Source organism: Struthio camelus, chromosome 9 (assembly GCF_040807025.1).
Source record: "Struthio camelus isolate bStrCam1 chromosome 9, bStrCam1.hap1, whole genome shotgun sequence".
In the NCBI taxonomy this organism is placed as follows: Eukaryota; Metazoa; Chordata; class Aves; order Struthioniformes; family Struthionidae; genus Struthio; species Struthio camelus.
In genome coordinates this window covers 32,498,121-32,513,892 of record NC_090950.1, presented here as the reverse complement: position 1 = coordinate 32,513,892, position 15,772 = coordinate 32,498,121, and the positions used below count along the sequence as shown (strand labels likewise).

The window sequence follows — 15,772 nt, the reverse complement described above, 5'->3', positions numbered from 1 at the left end:
GTCTTCCCCTGGAGCAAAACTTTTTCCACAAAATTCTTTTCCTATGCTTGCATTTATTTATATGCATGTACATATATCTGACTGTGTCATATTCTCATACCTTCTGTTCTACCTTCAGAAACTGGGCAAGTTCTTCAACAGTGAGGTGATCCTTCTTGTCACTGTAGCTCAAGAGCAATAAGTAGAGATCTCGTCGTAAGGACATCATCTTGTAAAATACTGAAAACTCTTCAAAATTTAGGGTTCCCTGATTCTCATCTGTGTCAGCTTCCTAAGAAGTAGAGACACTGAAGTAAGCATGCTAGATATATGTGAAATCAAGGAATGAAGCAGAACAGACTTAGGTACAAGAAAAGAAAATTAAAAATTTCTAGTCTGCAAGATTCCGTTCGGTTTCAAAAATCTTAATAGGCACTGCTTAAAACAACTGCAAAATCATGATGACATTTATTGGATTTTTTGGTGAAAGTAGTTATTGCGCTAAAGATACAGGTTCCCCATGAAGATCTCAACTCCATTTTTATCTTTGAATTTATTTCCCACATAAAGAGGCTCACCCTGGGCTTTATTCTGATCTCCACCACTCTCGTATATCTTGCAGTTATCCTGGATTACAACATAGCAAGGAACATAACTCTACTTTTTACATTTCTCCAACATCCAGAAGCTGGATTTATAAAAAAAAAAAAAATCCAGAACAACATCAGTCTTAAATTTAGGTTAACTCAAACTGCAACACTCTCCCAACTGCGAGCAGTACTCTGCAGGGGGGACAAGTCTGTAGCAGCAACCAGGTTCAACATCGAAATATGTATTTCCAATAACCCCAGTCCTGACTGCAGTTTTTGTTTATCCTCAGAGGTAAGAAGGGAAGAAAACTGTACTTAATATACGTTAATATGGGCTTTTTACTATGAACATCTGCTTAAGAGGATTGCTTTGGATTTACAAAACAAAGAATATATCTGGAAAACTGCTGTCAAACTACATAAGTCTCAACATCAAGCTTCAGGAAAACTACAACTCTTGCTAATCCAGAGATTGTAAGCAGGTGATGGAAAAAAGTGAAATAGAGGTTTAACCTTAGAGATGTGCTACTTGTTTCCATGAATAACCTCTTTCATTCACAGCTGTATATAATTGTCTTCTCTGTAGTTAAAAAAAAAAAAAAAAAAAAAAAAAAAAACCACCCTGCCATTCCCAAGTCATATCCATTAAAAACGATGCATCCTTCTACTGATATCAAAACACCTTCTGTGTAGAGTTCTTTTAGCAGTGATTTGGCTTTGAACCTATTCGCTTGCCTCTTCACTGGTTCACCAAAAAAAATTCCTCTCTAGAAGCACTCGGTCTTCATCTGGCTTTCACTTCTTCCTTCTGGTTTGTGCCCAACTTCTCTTTTTCTAGAGTAGAGGAACTTGTCAAATTGAAGCAGGACTGATCCATTCCTTGTGTTCTCTTTGCAAGGAACCAGTTTTACTTTCCCTTCACATAAACTATTCCCTTTAACTTTGAAGCATGTCTTAGGACAGGAACTGCTCTTTACATTAATGTACGTACAAACAACTAAAATAACAGCCCCATAGTCCATTTCCAGAAGCAAAACACGGACTCGGGCTGTTTCATAAACCTGGCCACTCGATGGAACATTATATGCTCCCTCTAAGCTTGAGGGCATTTGTGCACATCAAACTGTGACAGTAAGTCACTTGAGCAGTACCACATGAGCAGACAGAGTATAAACCAAAAATAAAGTACCCAACTTATTTTTGCCAACCCAAAATAAAAGCTGCCTCTGGTCATACAAAGGCTGATGCCTACTAGTGAGTTCCCTCCTTCACGCCTAGATATTTCTTTAAAGCCAGAGCAAACTAAGTGCTTTTTTTTTTTTTTTTTTTTTTAAATCTGTCAGGACATGACATGACTATTCTCTGCCTCTCCTGCAGCAATCAACAATAATCAGCAACATCTGAGGATCTCTGGGAGCTGCATTTCATTACACCTTGTTAGTGCTACTGTCATCTGAGCTTATAGCTCAGATCACAGCAAGTAAGCTAAGACAATAGTAATCCCCAGTTATCTGGTATCAAATAGGATTTTAACTCAGCATTTTAGATCTACCACATATTCTAAATGAAAATTTTAATTTGGGGGAATGAGTACAACCTGAAATCACCTCTGCATCACAATCCCACAAGCTTCCACATTTCTCAGATCCTTGGGGAGTAACCTATACTCCATAAGGTGTACTGCTGATGCTGATTTTGTAGCCAGACAGGCAAACAACTCGTGACTATATAAGATTCTCCAGTTCTGCCCCTCCTCCTCCTTTTTTTTTTTTTTTTTTTTTAAAAACAATCAACAAGATTTTGGCTAGCACTGGTTTTGAAGAGTTAAAAGAATGTAATTTCGTTTCTGATTATGTCTTTGGTTTACCTTTCCCTTCCTATACCATAAATATTAAGGCAGGTAGAAAATGGTTAACTATTTTCAGACAACAGAAATAAAATGAAATTTAACTAAAATGGGAAGTTAAAAAAAGCTAATTCCTTTCATAAAGTCAGTGTCTACTAAATACTTTTCCATAAAGTAAATGGAAAAAAATATTTTGATAAACAGACTACCTTCATTGTACATTAATATACCAGCACAGGATAAAACAGTTCACAAAAATGAAAATAATGCATCTGAAAAAACAATATTAATATTGACTGGGAGAAAACTTGTGCAGTGTTGGAAAGGACAGAGTTTGAAGTCCCAATTCACAGATCCTATTTCTGGCTCTGCCCAGAAATAGACCATTTCTGGCACTATCTTACCACAACTTCATGTGTTAGAGGCCACAGACCTGAAACATCTGCCGGACCTTCCGACGGGGTAAGTTAACATTGAGTTTATGCATTAGCTGGTGGATCTCTTCAATATTTAGCAGGCCATCTCCATTCTTGTCAGCCTCCTCAAAGGTCTGTTTCACCCAGCTGCAAACAGGTTAAGGAAAGGTACAACAGAGTTACTGCCTCACAGAGCAGGGAGAGAGAGCCGTTCAGCAGGTAAAGTAGACTGGAACTCAGGAGGAGACCCAGGGCCCAGCTCTGCTGGGCAGAGACAATTTACTCCTTAGCAGAGCACCTTAACATCTGCCCTGGAGAAGCATTATTCAAGACAACTTCACAAACGTGCCTTTTTCAAGACAGAGCCTCTGGGCAAAACATTCGAACAATGAAGACTTCTCACAGCCTGCATTGGAACTATTGGGATGTACACTGAAATAAATTCACTGCTCACAAAGATCTGGTGATATCTATATGGTTTCTCCATGCTGAGGCTGAACTAAATCATTTTTACTAGGGTACCTCTTCTATAGCGGCATCTGGTGTAACTAAGTCCATTGACTTCAGTGGAGTTACGTCCGAGTGCTGCTGCACTTGCGACTCTCGGGACTTAAGCTCAACATGCATCTGTACAAGGGAGGACATCAAACTAGTGCGAGAGGATAGAATGAAGGAGACTTACTGAAATCAGCCCAAGTACATTATTAGCCTGCAGTTTCCACAAGAACCTCATTAAAAATTAACCACTCTGTCTTTCCATGATTTCTCCTCTAAGACCATCCCACAGTTGTTCTTTCATTTGTATTTTTAAGCCTTCTATTTCTTGACAACTTCTACTCTGACCACGACTTTCTCTCCGATATCCCTGCCCTCACCTTTTACGCTACACCTCCCACAGGGCACCAACAAGTTCATGAAAATCAAAAATTGCACAGAGAAAACAGATAGGGATCAAATATTCGCTGCTTCTCCCTGTACAAGAATGAAAGGACATCAAATAAAGTTAATAGCTGTTAAGTTCAAAAAAAACAGGAGGTGATTCTTCACATAGCACACCATTCATGTCTACAACAACCTATCATCACGGGATATTCTGCAATTTTATACAGGGTTCAAGGTGACAATGAACAAATGCCAGGGAAAAAGAACTGTTAAAGACAGAAGTTTCATTTAAATGTTTAAAACTGGTGCCAATTTTTGATAATTATTTACACCTGGGGTCACAGTACTATCTCCTTGGTTCTCCCATTTCTGATTTTAGCTTCTCCTCTGAGAACATACTCTTAAGTTTTCAAATATTGCTGGGCGTGCTCTGATACTGTTTCCTGCATCTCTCCCTTCATCCTGCTTTAACTTCTCCACATTCTAACCTGTAACTTCTACCCTCTTTTTGCATATATATTCCATTGCGACTTTTGCTAAGTTCTCACTCCAGCTGGAGCTGTTAGAAGGTCATTTTGTCTGCAGTCTCCTAGCTGCCACATTTGGTAACACAAACAGGACTTGAAGTGACATTTCACCAGTAGAGAACATACAGCAGATATGTGCAACTCTGAAAAGTCATGGATAATAAGTTGCATGTGTTTTCACAGAGCATGCAATATACCCCTCAAATGGATCTGTGCCTGTCTTGTGTCAGAACTAAATACTGAAAATAGAAATTAAAAATACCCACAGTATATTCATTCTCCAGGAGAAGTATTTGTGAGTGACCACTGTAGCTTTCCTTGTGGCAGGAGACAGATCACAATTATAATCAAGATAATATTTTCTTGTTTAGCAGGGAGAGGGTTCTTTGTGTTTAACATACTAGTCAGCACTGTCATGAAAGCAAGCATATCAAGAAAACATTCAGTAGCCATGATCTTCACAAGAAGTTCATTTTGGTTACTAGGCTACAATACTCTTTAAAAGAGTTTTAAAGATTTGTGCTCCTTACAATCAGCGGAGGCAAGAGAAATGGAGATGGCCAAGAATCACTGGTCACTTTACTGAAAAGCATCCACAAAATTTAGGGTTTCACCTGCACAGAGACTAACAAATTGCATTTTCCAATCAGTAACATCTCAAACAGTGTCTTCTAATGGACTTCACAACTCACAGCAACAATTGGACAAGCAGATGACAGAAATCCTTCTATATTAAATAAGTTAGGACACTGAAGTCTTTCACAGGTTGTTAATAGCATGATAACCAGCCAGGCTGCATATGCTCACATACAAAAAGCTTTCCTTTTAAGAAAAGCACAGAAAGGAAAAGCTACATAGGAATGACACTATTACTGCACTGTGCTGTAGGCCTGGTCAAACTACCACCTGAAGTTAGCATGGGGCTAGCATTTATTTAGATAACTAGAAATAAATGATTTGACCCTTTGGCAGAAATTTCACTAACAAAATAGAAGATTCTGCCCATGGACTTCAGTGCAGTTTAATCCAGTCCCTAAGTCACAGCTCATGTTTTATTGTACAGATAAACATCCGCATCAAACCTGTAACTCAAATTTCCATTGCAATCAATGGCAAAATTTTCAGTCACTGAATAGGAGGTGAAAGGACACCCCATACCAAAGTCACTAAAAATAATCTAGAAAGACTGAAGTGAAAGCTGGAGCTCAGGCTTGTAAAAGGATACTGATCGTGAGTTCTCTGTCGTTTAGCAAGGGAGTCCTCATCACTTATTCCAGCCATCAAGTACTTCAGTCCTGTGATCCAGGTGCGAGCCTCCTCTGGGTTAGATGTAATCAGATCCAGCGGCTCCATGTGGTTACCATGATAAATAGTAAAGCAACAGCTTGGGTCAAAGTTCCCTTCTGCATGGCGGTGGAAGATTTCAGACTGGCGGCCTTCAGTGACTTTGTAAATGGAATCGATAACAACTGCGGGGAAAAGGGAAATCAAAAGTTGACATGCTTGGACATGCATCCGATTTCTTTCTGCTTTCAAGCAATTCCAGATTACTTATGGTAAAAGGTAAATATTTTTTAATATTACATCTTCATATAAGAAGGGACTTTGGGGTTTGAAAGTTTATCCTTGCTTTGGTCATGCTGTGTGCACAGAAAACCTGCTCTCAAAGGCAGTCCTGCTGCAGGGACAAGAAGGTTACAGCAAAGCTCCGAGTGCTCCCTGCTAAGCCAGCAGACTGTAAGTTACTAAAAGGGGAACATGAGGAGCTAGATGCCAACTGCCTTCCATCTATCAGTAACACTGCAGAGCTCCAAAGGGACTACACCCACAGCAGCTGTGCTTTCCACAGCAGAAAGAGGGATGTCGTTGCTGTGTTAGGGTAACATGACTCCAAACAGCTACGCTCTTAACACAGCAGCCCTTAGCTACCACTCACTTGACCAAAAGCATCTAACGTCACTATCTGTAACCCGACAATACTATGAATTTCTAGCCTTTGCTTTATTGAATAAAGCATCAATTTGCATGAGCAAAACTATGATATTATTTCCAGTTAGAAACAGAAATAATGCCATGCAGTAACTTAAATATGCAATAATATTCACAGAAATTTATCACATTTACTAAATTTAAGAAGTTAGTCAAAACTTTTCCAGGTTCTATATTTATTTAAAAGTCCTGGTGTGTGCATTTAAGAGATCAGCATAGTTTGTAATCAAGTCACCCTTGAATTTGTTCATAATTCACATAAACCTATGGCAAAACATTTATACCAAACTGAACTGCATTGATTCCTTTCAGAATGCCTAACTTTTACTATGCGATTAAACACTACTTGCACATATGAAGAACTTTAAGCGAGTATCACATCATGTTTTATGTAAGCATTGAAAAGATTTAATCGATCCAAAAATACTGTTCAACTTTCCTTCTAATTCACATTCTAATACTGAACTGTCCAAGGAATTAAAAGAAATATTAAAAATTTACTTTTTGCCTTTTCACTTTTTCTGGATGGTCTCCATCGGATGCAGGTCCTGTGCTCATCCAGGTAGAAGAGACGAACTAGCCCTTTGGTTCCACTCTTCAGTTTAACCATCTGAGTCCCAGACTGCATAACACTCATGCATCTTTCAACTACAAAGCAGAAAAGAATAAATTCAACTAATTCTGCTAATAAAAAATGATTTACTGGCTTTTAAACATCAACCTACCACATAAAAATTTTGACTTGTGCCTTAAATGACAGGAACCGATCATTACTGTGCAAGAGATATTTTGCAAATAAAGTTATTTTAGAACATTTGGTAAAACTCAATAAATAAGCCAAAAGAATTGAACTTACCATTTCAGAAGAAAAATATGTATCTTTACGGTATTTGGATAACACTTGGCTCCACAAGACATTCCTAGTCATTGCAAACGTTCTGCTAAGACCTGGCTTTGATCTAACCTCATTTTATACCTTCACTGGAATAACTAGCAATCACATCATTCTAGCGAACAAGAATTAGGTCCCAGAATCCTTCTATGTTCTCATCATCCTTTCCATGTTTTTCTCTTGAAAACATCCACCACTCTGATACCACTGCTTCACCGTAGCATACCAATTATAGCAGCCCAAAATTACAGTTCCTCAGGCACTGCAGAAACTATGTTTGCTTGTGAAATTTACTGAGCTGTATATGTTCATTCATCAAACCAGTATATATGCCATGTTACAAACGCCGAAAACCATGACAGCTACACTAGACCAATCTGTTCTTCACAAAACCAAATTATACAGGAAGTCACAACTGGCATTGACATTTAAAATGTTGCTCCTGTAAAATATCATCTGAAAGCATCTTGAACAAATCACTAATATTGTTCTTGTTTTATTGCAAGATAGTGAATGCCTGACACACCCTTATCTCTGCACCCACACATAAACGGGAAGCAATTATTTTCTGAAATGCTCCTCCATTGCAGGAGAAACTCCTTTGAAGATGCAAGATTCAAACCAGTCACCTAAGTTCCCTTTCCATGTCTGTACGGTGGGAGCTGCCAGTCAATTACTTTACAGAAATAAATTACACAGAATGGCCCACTGCTGTGATGCATCTATATCAGGTGTAACAGTACAGCAGCCTCTGATGCAATAGATATTTACTGGTTTTCATCAGAAACTGCTACTTAGGCAAAAGGCAGTCTAACTTTATGTAACATATCTGACCCAGCAGGTCATAAAACCTTCATGAGGAAACAGATTCATGCAGGTCCTGTGGCTATGAAACGTAGCACGTAGCCACAAAGTCTTGATTTTCAGTAGCTAGTCTTCCTAACCTGGAGTAGTAGCCTACATCCTTGAAATTCACATTATGGCACCTACAGGGTTTCCTGCTAGTGCTCATATATTACAGTAATAAGGGTAATAGCGTTGAGGTGGACACAGCACAGTCCAATTCATCTAATTCATTTTTAATAGCTTCACAGAAAATAGTACATAGATTACGCTAAGAGGAGAATTCATTCAGGGTTCCCACTCAGTGGCATGTAAATCAATAATCATCTCATCAATTGTTTTTTCAGAAGGTAAGTAAAACATATACTTGGCTGAACTTTGTAATTTTCGCTTTAGGCAAAAAAAAGGATCCACTGAAACTAGGACAGAGCCCATTCTGTTAGATATAAGTTCTTCCCTTAAAATTGATCAACTTATCAGCTACGCAACGCAAAGCTTTCTAGTGCTTTTCATGAAAGAAAGAATCTCAATTAACAGAGTTTCTAATGAGTTATAATGAGTGCCTGGACCTATCATCAGTAAGAATCATCTGAAATAAGTGACAATGGTGAGAGAAGAGAAAGAAAAGAAAGAAGAGCCATTTAGAGGTGGGATTTCTTTACTACTAGCTTCTCTGCACAGGAGAAAAGAATTCATCTGTCAGAACATCTTCACAACCCAGAAGGCAAAAAGCTTTACCAGATCAAAAAAAATAGCGAAGGTAAGTATTTTAATTTACAGGTGTTCCACATTTGCTTCCTTAAATAGGTTTTATATTTGATTATACATGCCATTGTAATTTTTAAAACCCAGCACTTTGCAAATTGCATGGCAAGACTATCATTTGAATTCTGTTCCTGTGGGCTCAGTAACTCTTTAGTTTGTCTTGCATTTTTGACACTGCTAGAACTGTTAATGAAGTTATAAACACAAAGTCTTCCTCCCTAAACATATATTTACATTTTCTCTATCCTCCTACCAAATGTTTAGCACATATTGTGATAACTAATTTTATCTATCCATCTAATCTGGGACAAGATGACTGTTTTTCTTTGTTTTGACCAAAATGCACCCATCTTTTCCATTTCATCTCACATCTTCCCTGATACATTCCTCCCCTCCCCCCGCCCAGTCCCAAACACTAGGATTAAGAGGAAAAGTTATCTTGGTCTGACTAAGAATCTACATCCTTAAACTACTTCCCCTTGCTATCATCCATTCCCAGCTTCTTCTCACTTGATATCACTCCATAATCTCCTCTCAGATGATTTGTCTATGTTCTGAGTGGCTCCCAAACACTATCTGGGTCTTTCCTTATTTCTCCCACCTTTCTTCCTTCCACCACTTCTCTCTTCAGTACTCCTCCCAATGTAACAATGAAGAGTAAGGCACCTTTCCACTCCTCCCTCCCTAAGAGCTAGAACTTCTTTCCTCTAGCACCTTGCACATCCCTTGCTGCAACAGAAACTGCAAGAGCAGCAGCAGATCCAGTGCCAACTGCAACGTCATGAGGTACTCCAAGTGCTCCTGCATGACAGCGTGCATTGGGGTGGCACTGCTTAGTGTATCGCCATGGCAGAAACATGGCCAGTGCACATCTTCCAGCAGAGACCAACACAACCACAAGTCCCACAATAAAGAAAAAAACGTCTGCTGCTCCTTCTGAAGGGGTGATCACTTGGATTCAGCCTAAGCAGTGTCCTGAGCAATGTCCTGAGCTTTCCTCAAACACGAGATGAACAGCCATCATCATTCGACAACTTCCCCACAGCTCCCTCGTACACAGCCCCTTTTGTGTGCAAGCCAAACACCACGTCAAAAAGCTGCACAGACAGCTGTTTTTGCCAAATTGCTTTCTTATTCGGAGTGAGCAGAGGACTCAGATTGAGCTGAACAAAAATAGTATTTCTCTGAAAGCATCGCAGCTATACACAAGCCCAGTAACGTCATCTTTAAAACTATATGGCCTTCCCCTGACTTGTCACTTGTTCTGAATGAATGGGTGGATCTGGAAGTGCTTTACCATGAGCCAGAAGTGTGACAGAAAAAGATGCTATTATAACTTACAGCTGCTACAGTTAACAAGTGGATACTCTTAAATTATATCCTAGTTGAAGCTGCACAAAACTACTGGGAAGACAAGCCGCTACAGGGCAAAGGATGGAAAAGTCAGAACCTTAGAGAAAGATAAAGTGAGGCCAAAAAAAAAAAAAAAAAAAAACCACCCACCACCAACCCCACACACTCCACACCACAACGCTCCTACAACTTAGGTTATATAAAAGGTCTGAGGCTTTCACTTGGGAACCGAATTTAGCTCAAGTATGCCTTGGGTTCACACCTAATGAACTAACAACTGTCCTTCAGCACAACTCTAAGACTCTCTGTAGAAAAAGGTGCTACCAGTGTAACTGGATACATAAATTTGAACTGCTAAGTTAACCTGGTGTACAAACTGTACTAAAGTTTTTATTTCACTATTAAAGTGATTTATTGCAGTATGGCTTTAGCTCAGAAAGAGATTTAGGAACAAGCTACTCAGTGTAGAAATAAAAATCTACATTTTTCTGAGCCTAACCATATCAGTTATTACTAAGTCTTACAAAAATAAATAACCCTCACAAGACCTTCAGTTTCATAAGGCCAGCTATGAGAGAAAACTAAGGTATCACTAAGATGCTGCTGAGGACCACTAGCAAAACGCAACGAGAAGAGGACAATGTTTCTTTAATGTAAGAAAAGCAGAAAATAGGCTGCACTCAGATATTAAGGGTACCAAAAACATTGGGGGGGGAGCATAAAAGACACTTTTTTGGGTTTTGATTTATAGTTCCTCTTCAAGGTTTCCACTGCCTAAGCATTTCTACATTACATTTGTAATTAATATAGACACATTAGACACATGTAACATTCACATTTCAGACAGACTTCAGAAACATAGTTATGTTTAAGATTAAAACACTTTAACACAAATAAAACAAAGCAAAAGAAATTCAATTCCTGCCATGTATCTCAGTTTTCTCCATTTATCAAATGCCACCTGCAATAAGCCTAAATAAGCACCATCTTTTCTGCCTGCGTTTTCCAGTTCTAAGAAAATACTGTTAGAATGCAACTATTTAAATAAGAATAGTAAATGTGTAAGAAAGTTCACTGCATCACCCCTATTGTACTGTTAAGAGCAGAGAAAGAATCCACTTCAAAGTAATGGGAATGCCACACCATTCAAAGGCCCATCAGGTTTCAGTTCTAGGAACCATTTACAAAATACCTGATCCTTTCCTTTAAACTATTTATAAAAATATAAGGACATACCAAAGAAATGATCTTTTTCAAGTCTATTTCTAATATGCTAATTTCAATCTCTAGCCAGATGTTTACAAAAAGACAGGCACCAGACATCAGCATCTGAATATGGTGAAGCTATTGAACAGAGGCAATTCAGAATAAAGCTCCAGAAAAGCATGAAATTCAAGAATGCTTTCTCTTCGCAAAGGAATTAACCTGGAATAGGAAAACTGGTTCTAGAAAAACATTTAACGCTCTAGCTAGACCAGCAATATCGGGAAAATGAAGCATCTCTTCAGCATAGAGGTATATTAGCATTTAAAAAAAGCAAGACACGGTTTCTATTATTGGATAATTTTCTAATGCAAGGACTAATCGTACATTTCTTTCCAGTGTCTGAAAATACATTCCAGTTTATAACTTAACATAGCTTACGACATGTTGAGAGAGAGCAAGACCAGAGCAACACTCTGCTCTTAGGCAAGAGCAGAGCAAGAGAGTTATTTAATCTGGAAATTAAAATAAAAACTTTTGTTTATGCTTGTAAATTTAAAGCTTTGATTTCAAATTAAAAAATGGAAATTACAAAATCATTTCTGTTTTCAGAGTTATGCAAACTTATTTTTGACAGTCTATTACCTAGACAGTATGAAAACATCCTAATAGACATACTATAGTTCACTGTGTCTTAATGTTACCAAAATACAAGTCTGTTCTTTTTTCCCCCTCCCACAATAATCATTAAAAGCAAAACAGAAATTCAAAAATTCAAAAAACAAAAATTCAAACAGCATTTTTTCATGTTTAGTTCAAGGTATGATAATCATTCTTAGTAGTATACACATCTCCTTTTCAGAAGGAACTGCTTGTTTATCAAACGTTAACCCAAATACAAACCCATTTGGGCCAGCTGGACTTTTTCTGAAGTGGCCACGCTCCCCACCGCATGATATATCTCTGATGCCAACAGGTAAGCCATCCGAGCCCAAGGTAAGTCCAGATGTTACTTGAAATCTTGCATATTTGGCAGATGCTGTTTATTCTACTTGACAAGCACTGCTTCTCACTGCTGAATAAATCAAGCTGTGGCTTGGGAACACTAAGCTGGAACTCTGACCACTAACCATACGTGCGGCCTTACGTTCAAAAAGCACTCTAATCTGCCACAAATCAGCCAATACCACCTTCCACCCAGCTCTGCTCTAATCTATCCCATGTGCAATCAGGTCTTTAACAAGCAGGGAATAGCTTCTGTGCTAGCGATAGCTATTACTGTGCCCTGTAAGTCTCTTGCAAAGAGTTACTGCTCTGTTTACAGGTTCAACAGCCGTTTCCTGTATGAGTCCTGTTTTTCAACAGTCTGCAACTCATTTGCCTTACTTCTCTACAGTGACAGTCAAGACATGCACATCTGGCTGCTGTTGTGCTTAGTATAAAAGCCTTTAAGACGTGCAGAATCTTTTAGTTGATACTGGAGGAAAAACATTCAGGGAATTCGAACTCCTCCCTGGTAATCTGTATTTTAAGTGAAATGGCAATGCCCTTCGATGTACAGGGCACGTTATAGCAATGAAAGAAACCTCCACTTCCACAGAACATGTTTATCTAAAAATGATACACGCTGGTCACTTCACAACCAGAACCAAGAAGCACCTTCCCTCAACAGCGCCAGCACCAGACTGATGCCAGCTGCATTAGTCAGCACAAGCACCAGCAGCGTTTCATAGGTAGGTAGACCAATCATCTGTATGCCACAGCTAACAACCCACCTAAGCTTTCAGGGTTACCCCCAACACCTCAGTACTCAGTCTTGCTATGCCTTCAATTTCCAAGTGCAACCCCACTCTGAATAGTTTCCCCAACCTTCCATTTCAGTCACTGTAAGCCTAAAAATAAGCAATGGCAGTAGCAGCTTTGGGATTTTTCACTGCTGCATTTTCTTTTTTTAATTATTCAAGATAATAGCTATTACTTAACCATTAGTGGTGAAACTCTCTATTGCCAAGAACCTGCAGTGAAATCTTGATGAAATACATGTCTTAGATGAAAAGGATTTTATTTCCCTTTTTTAACCAGTTTCAGTGGAATTCCACTTCAAAAATATTTTTTTTCCACTGCCTTCAGAGAATCATTACTTGCATGGAGTTACCTCCATGCAAATAGAAATGTGTTTACCTATTGGTACACTTACCCTATACAGCTATACCTATGCATATATAGGTATACATGTGCCTATGTATATCAATATACACCTATATATATACACCTATGCAGAACATATATATGCATACATGCTACCTAGACGTATACCTGTACCTATCACTATATCTAATAGTGTTACCTACTTCAAATGAAAAAAGGGTCAAGGTTCCTTAGGTTTTACACTGTGGGTCCTGTGCAATTAGTTGTACATACATGTAAAATTTCAACTTACATGCTCATCCACAGATTACTCATGACAGCCTCTTGCCACACCAGTACTGCAACTAACACTGAAGAGAATTTGCTTTCACCTAAGTTGTCCTCTACAGTCCCATGAGATAGCTCAAGAAATCTGTTAGATAGAGTAAATAGGCCCTTTAATACCAAATTTTTAATGCAATTTCAGGACTGGCTGTAAAATCAAGTTGTTTGCAAAGGTCCGTTTGTGCAACTGCTATATACAAACAGATCAAATGTCAACAACAAATCCATAATAAATTAAATACAGTAGGATGTAAATTTAATAGCTTTAGGAACACAGCTCTCCTACAAATGAATATTAAGATTACACCACTGAAGTTGCAAAACAGATTATCACTGTTCTAAATCAAAGATCAGATTTTTTTTTTAAACTATTACCTAAAAGAGCTGTTTTTGTGTTTTCCCCATGATACTACTATATTTTAAACTAATTAATATCTAAAGCTGCAACTAAAAAATAATCTATTCCCATATCTTGCTTTTATGGACTTAATGTTACAACCATCTGACAGAACAAAAGATAAGGTATAAAGAGCATTACCAAACAATGAGAAGCACAATTATGAAAGAGGATGTAAGCTGTATTTCTAAATTACATGCAGCAAGCTGCATTAAGTCAACACTAAGCTTTAGGAGATAACAGAAACCCATAACACACAGAAGTTAACATTTTCAATTGCAGCACCAGCTCTTCTCCCCTGCATGGTATTTTTATATTACCTGACTGCATGGGTGAATTGAATATTTTGGTTTGGCTGTATATTTTTCCAGGTATATTGTTTATTTCTCTCTTTACAGGAAGGATAACAAAAGAGAGAGAGAGAGAGAAATCAGTTGTATTTAGTAATAATTAACACAATTCAAAAAGGTATTTGTTTCTGGGATTGCCCTCTCTGTGAATTGGGATTCACCATTAGATCTAAGCACTAAGATTATCCATAAATGAGAGTTGCCTCCTCCTGCACACACACATGCTTCGCACCCACGTGAATTGCTGGGACTTTTATAGACATCTCCTATGATTCTTTGTGCTGCAGTATCCCAAGAAGCAGAACAGCATCCTACGTATCACCTTGGGTTAACTGCTCTTAAACTATTGAAAGTGTGTTCATTTTACTTTTTTTTTTTTTTTTCAAACCACTAAGTGTCAGAGTAGCCACACTCTAAATTTCGGATTTAAAAGCCCCAACCTTCCAAAAAAAATCAAACTCTAAATCAGCCTGTTACGCAAAATATACCTGATTTCTATGATGGGAGCATATTATCTGGATCTCAACCTGGAGTCTGTTTTCACTGATACAGATATGCATTCCAGGAAAAAGGCACTGAAGAAATGTTCAAAGAAACAAGAAAAAAAGGCTACTCCCCCTCCCCCAAACTAGAGAACGGTATGCAATTAAACCATCATATTCTAAATAGCAAAGATACTTTGGATGCAACCACAAAACTTTCTCTAGATTTTCTGAATTCTGATCATCCTATTTTGCAGTCATTGCTTCATCATGAGTATGCTGTAACTTTGACTTTACACTAATGCCATTAAAAGCCATTTACTTCCCTCCCCTCGCAACCAGTGAGCATGTTTTACCCAAATCCCTTAGAATGGTATTAATAGCTAGAACACTATGCAGCTTACCACTAATATCACCAAATCGTTGGTTGGTGTTTTGTTACATAACAACCAAATAAACCCAGGATAACAGAGACCTCAGAGGGAGTTCTGAGGGACTCCACTGTCCTGAGTCAGGGCTGTTTTTAATAACTACATTTCATAGTTTATGCCAGATTTGTATTTGCTTTGCAGAAATTCTTCCAATCTTTCACATAATTTTACTTTAAGCTTCTTGCAGTGGATTTAATCATAATCTCTGTAGAAGTCTGAATACGAGAGGGACAATCTCTCACACTTTCAAATCTCAGTAAATCTTCAAGAAAGTTGGACACACACATAGGGATTCCAAATGTTGGTGTTGCAAGTCCTTGGAAGCCCCCCCCCCCCCGAAAGCAGTGCAGATATT

General features: G+C 38.3%; 1 protein-coding gene across 11 annotated transcripts in view; it reads right to left on the bottom strand.

Moving 5' to 3' along the window:
- The window catches only part of PLCH1 (phospholipase C eta 1), a 95,872-nt gene that overhangs the window by 43,204 nt on the left and 36,896 nt on the right, over positions 1 to 15,772 (bottom strand). For all 11 annotated transcript variants that reach the window (XM_068953880.1, XM_068953881.1, XM_068953877.1 and 8 more), the window contains 4 exons: positions 6,731 to 6,877; positions 5,466 to 5,709; positions 2,849 to 2,978; positions 101 to 271 (listed from right to left, as the gene is read on the bottom strand). In XM_068953880.1, the coding sequence (XP_068809981.1) occupies positions 101 to 271; positions 2,849 to 2,978; positions 5,466 to 5,709; positions 6,731 to 6,877 (692 nt within the window). The remainder of the gene's footprint in view (positions 1 to 100; positions 272 to 2,848; positions 2,979 to 5,465; positions 5,710 to 6,730; positions 6,878 to 15,772) is intronic.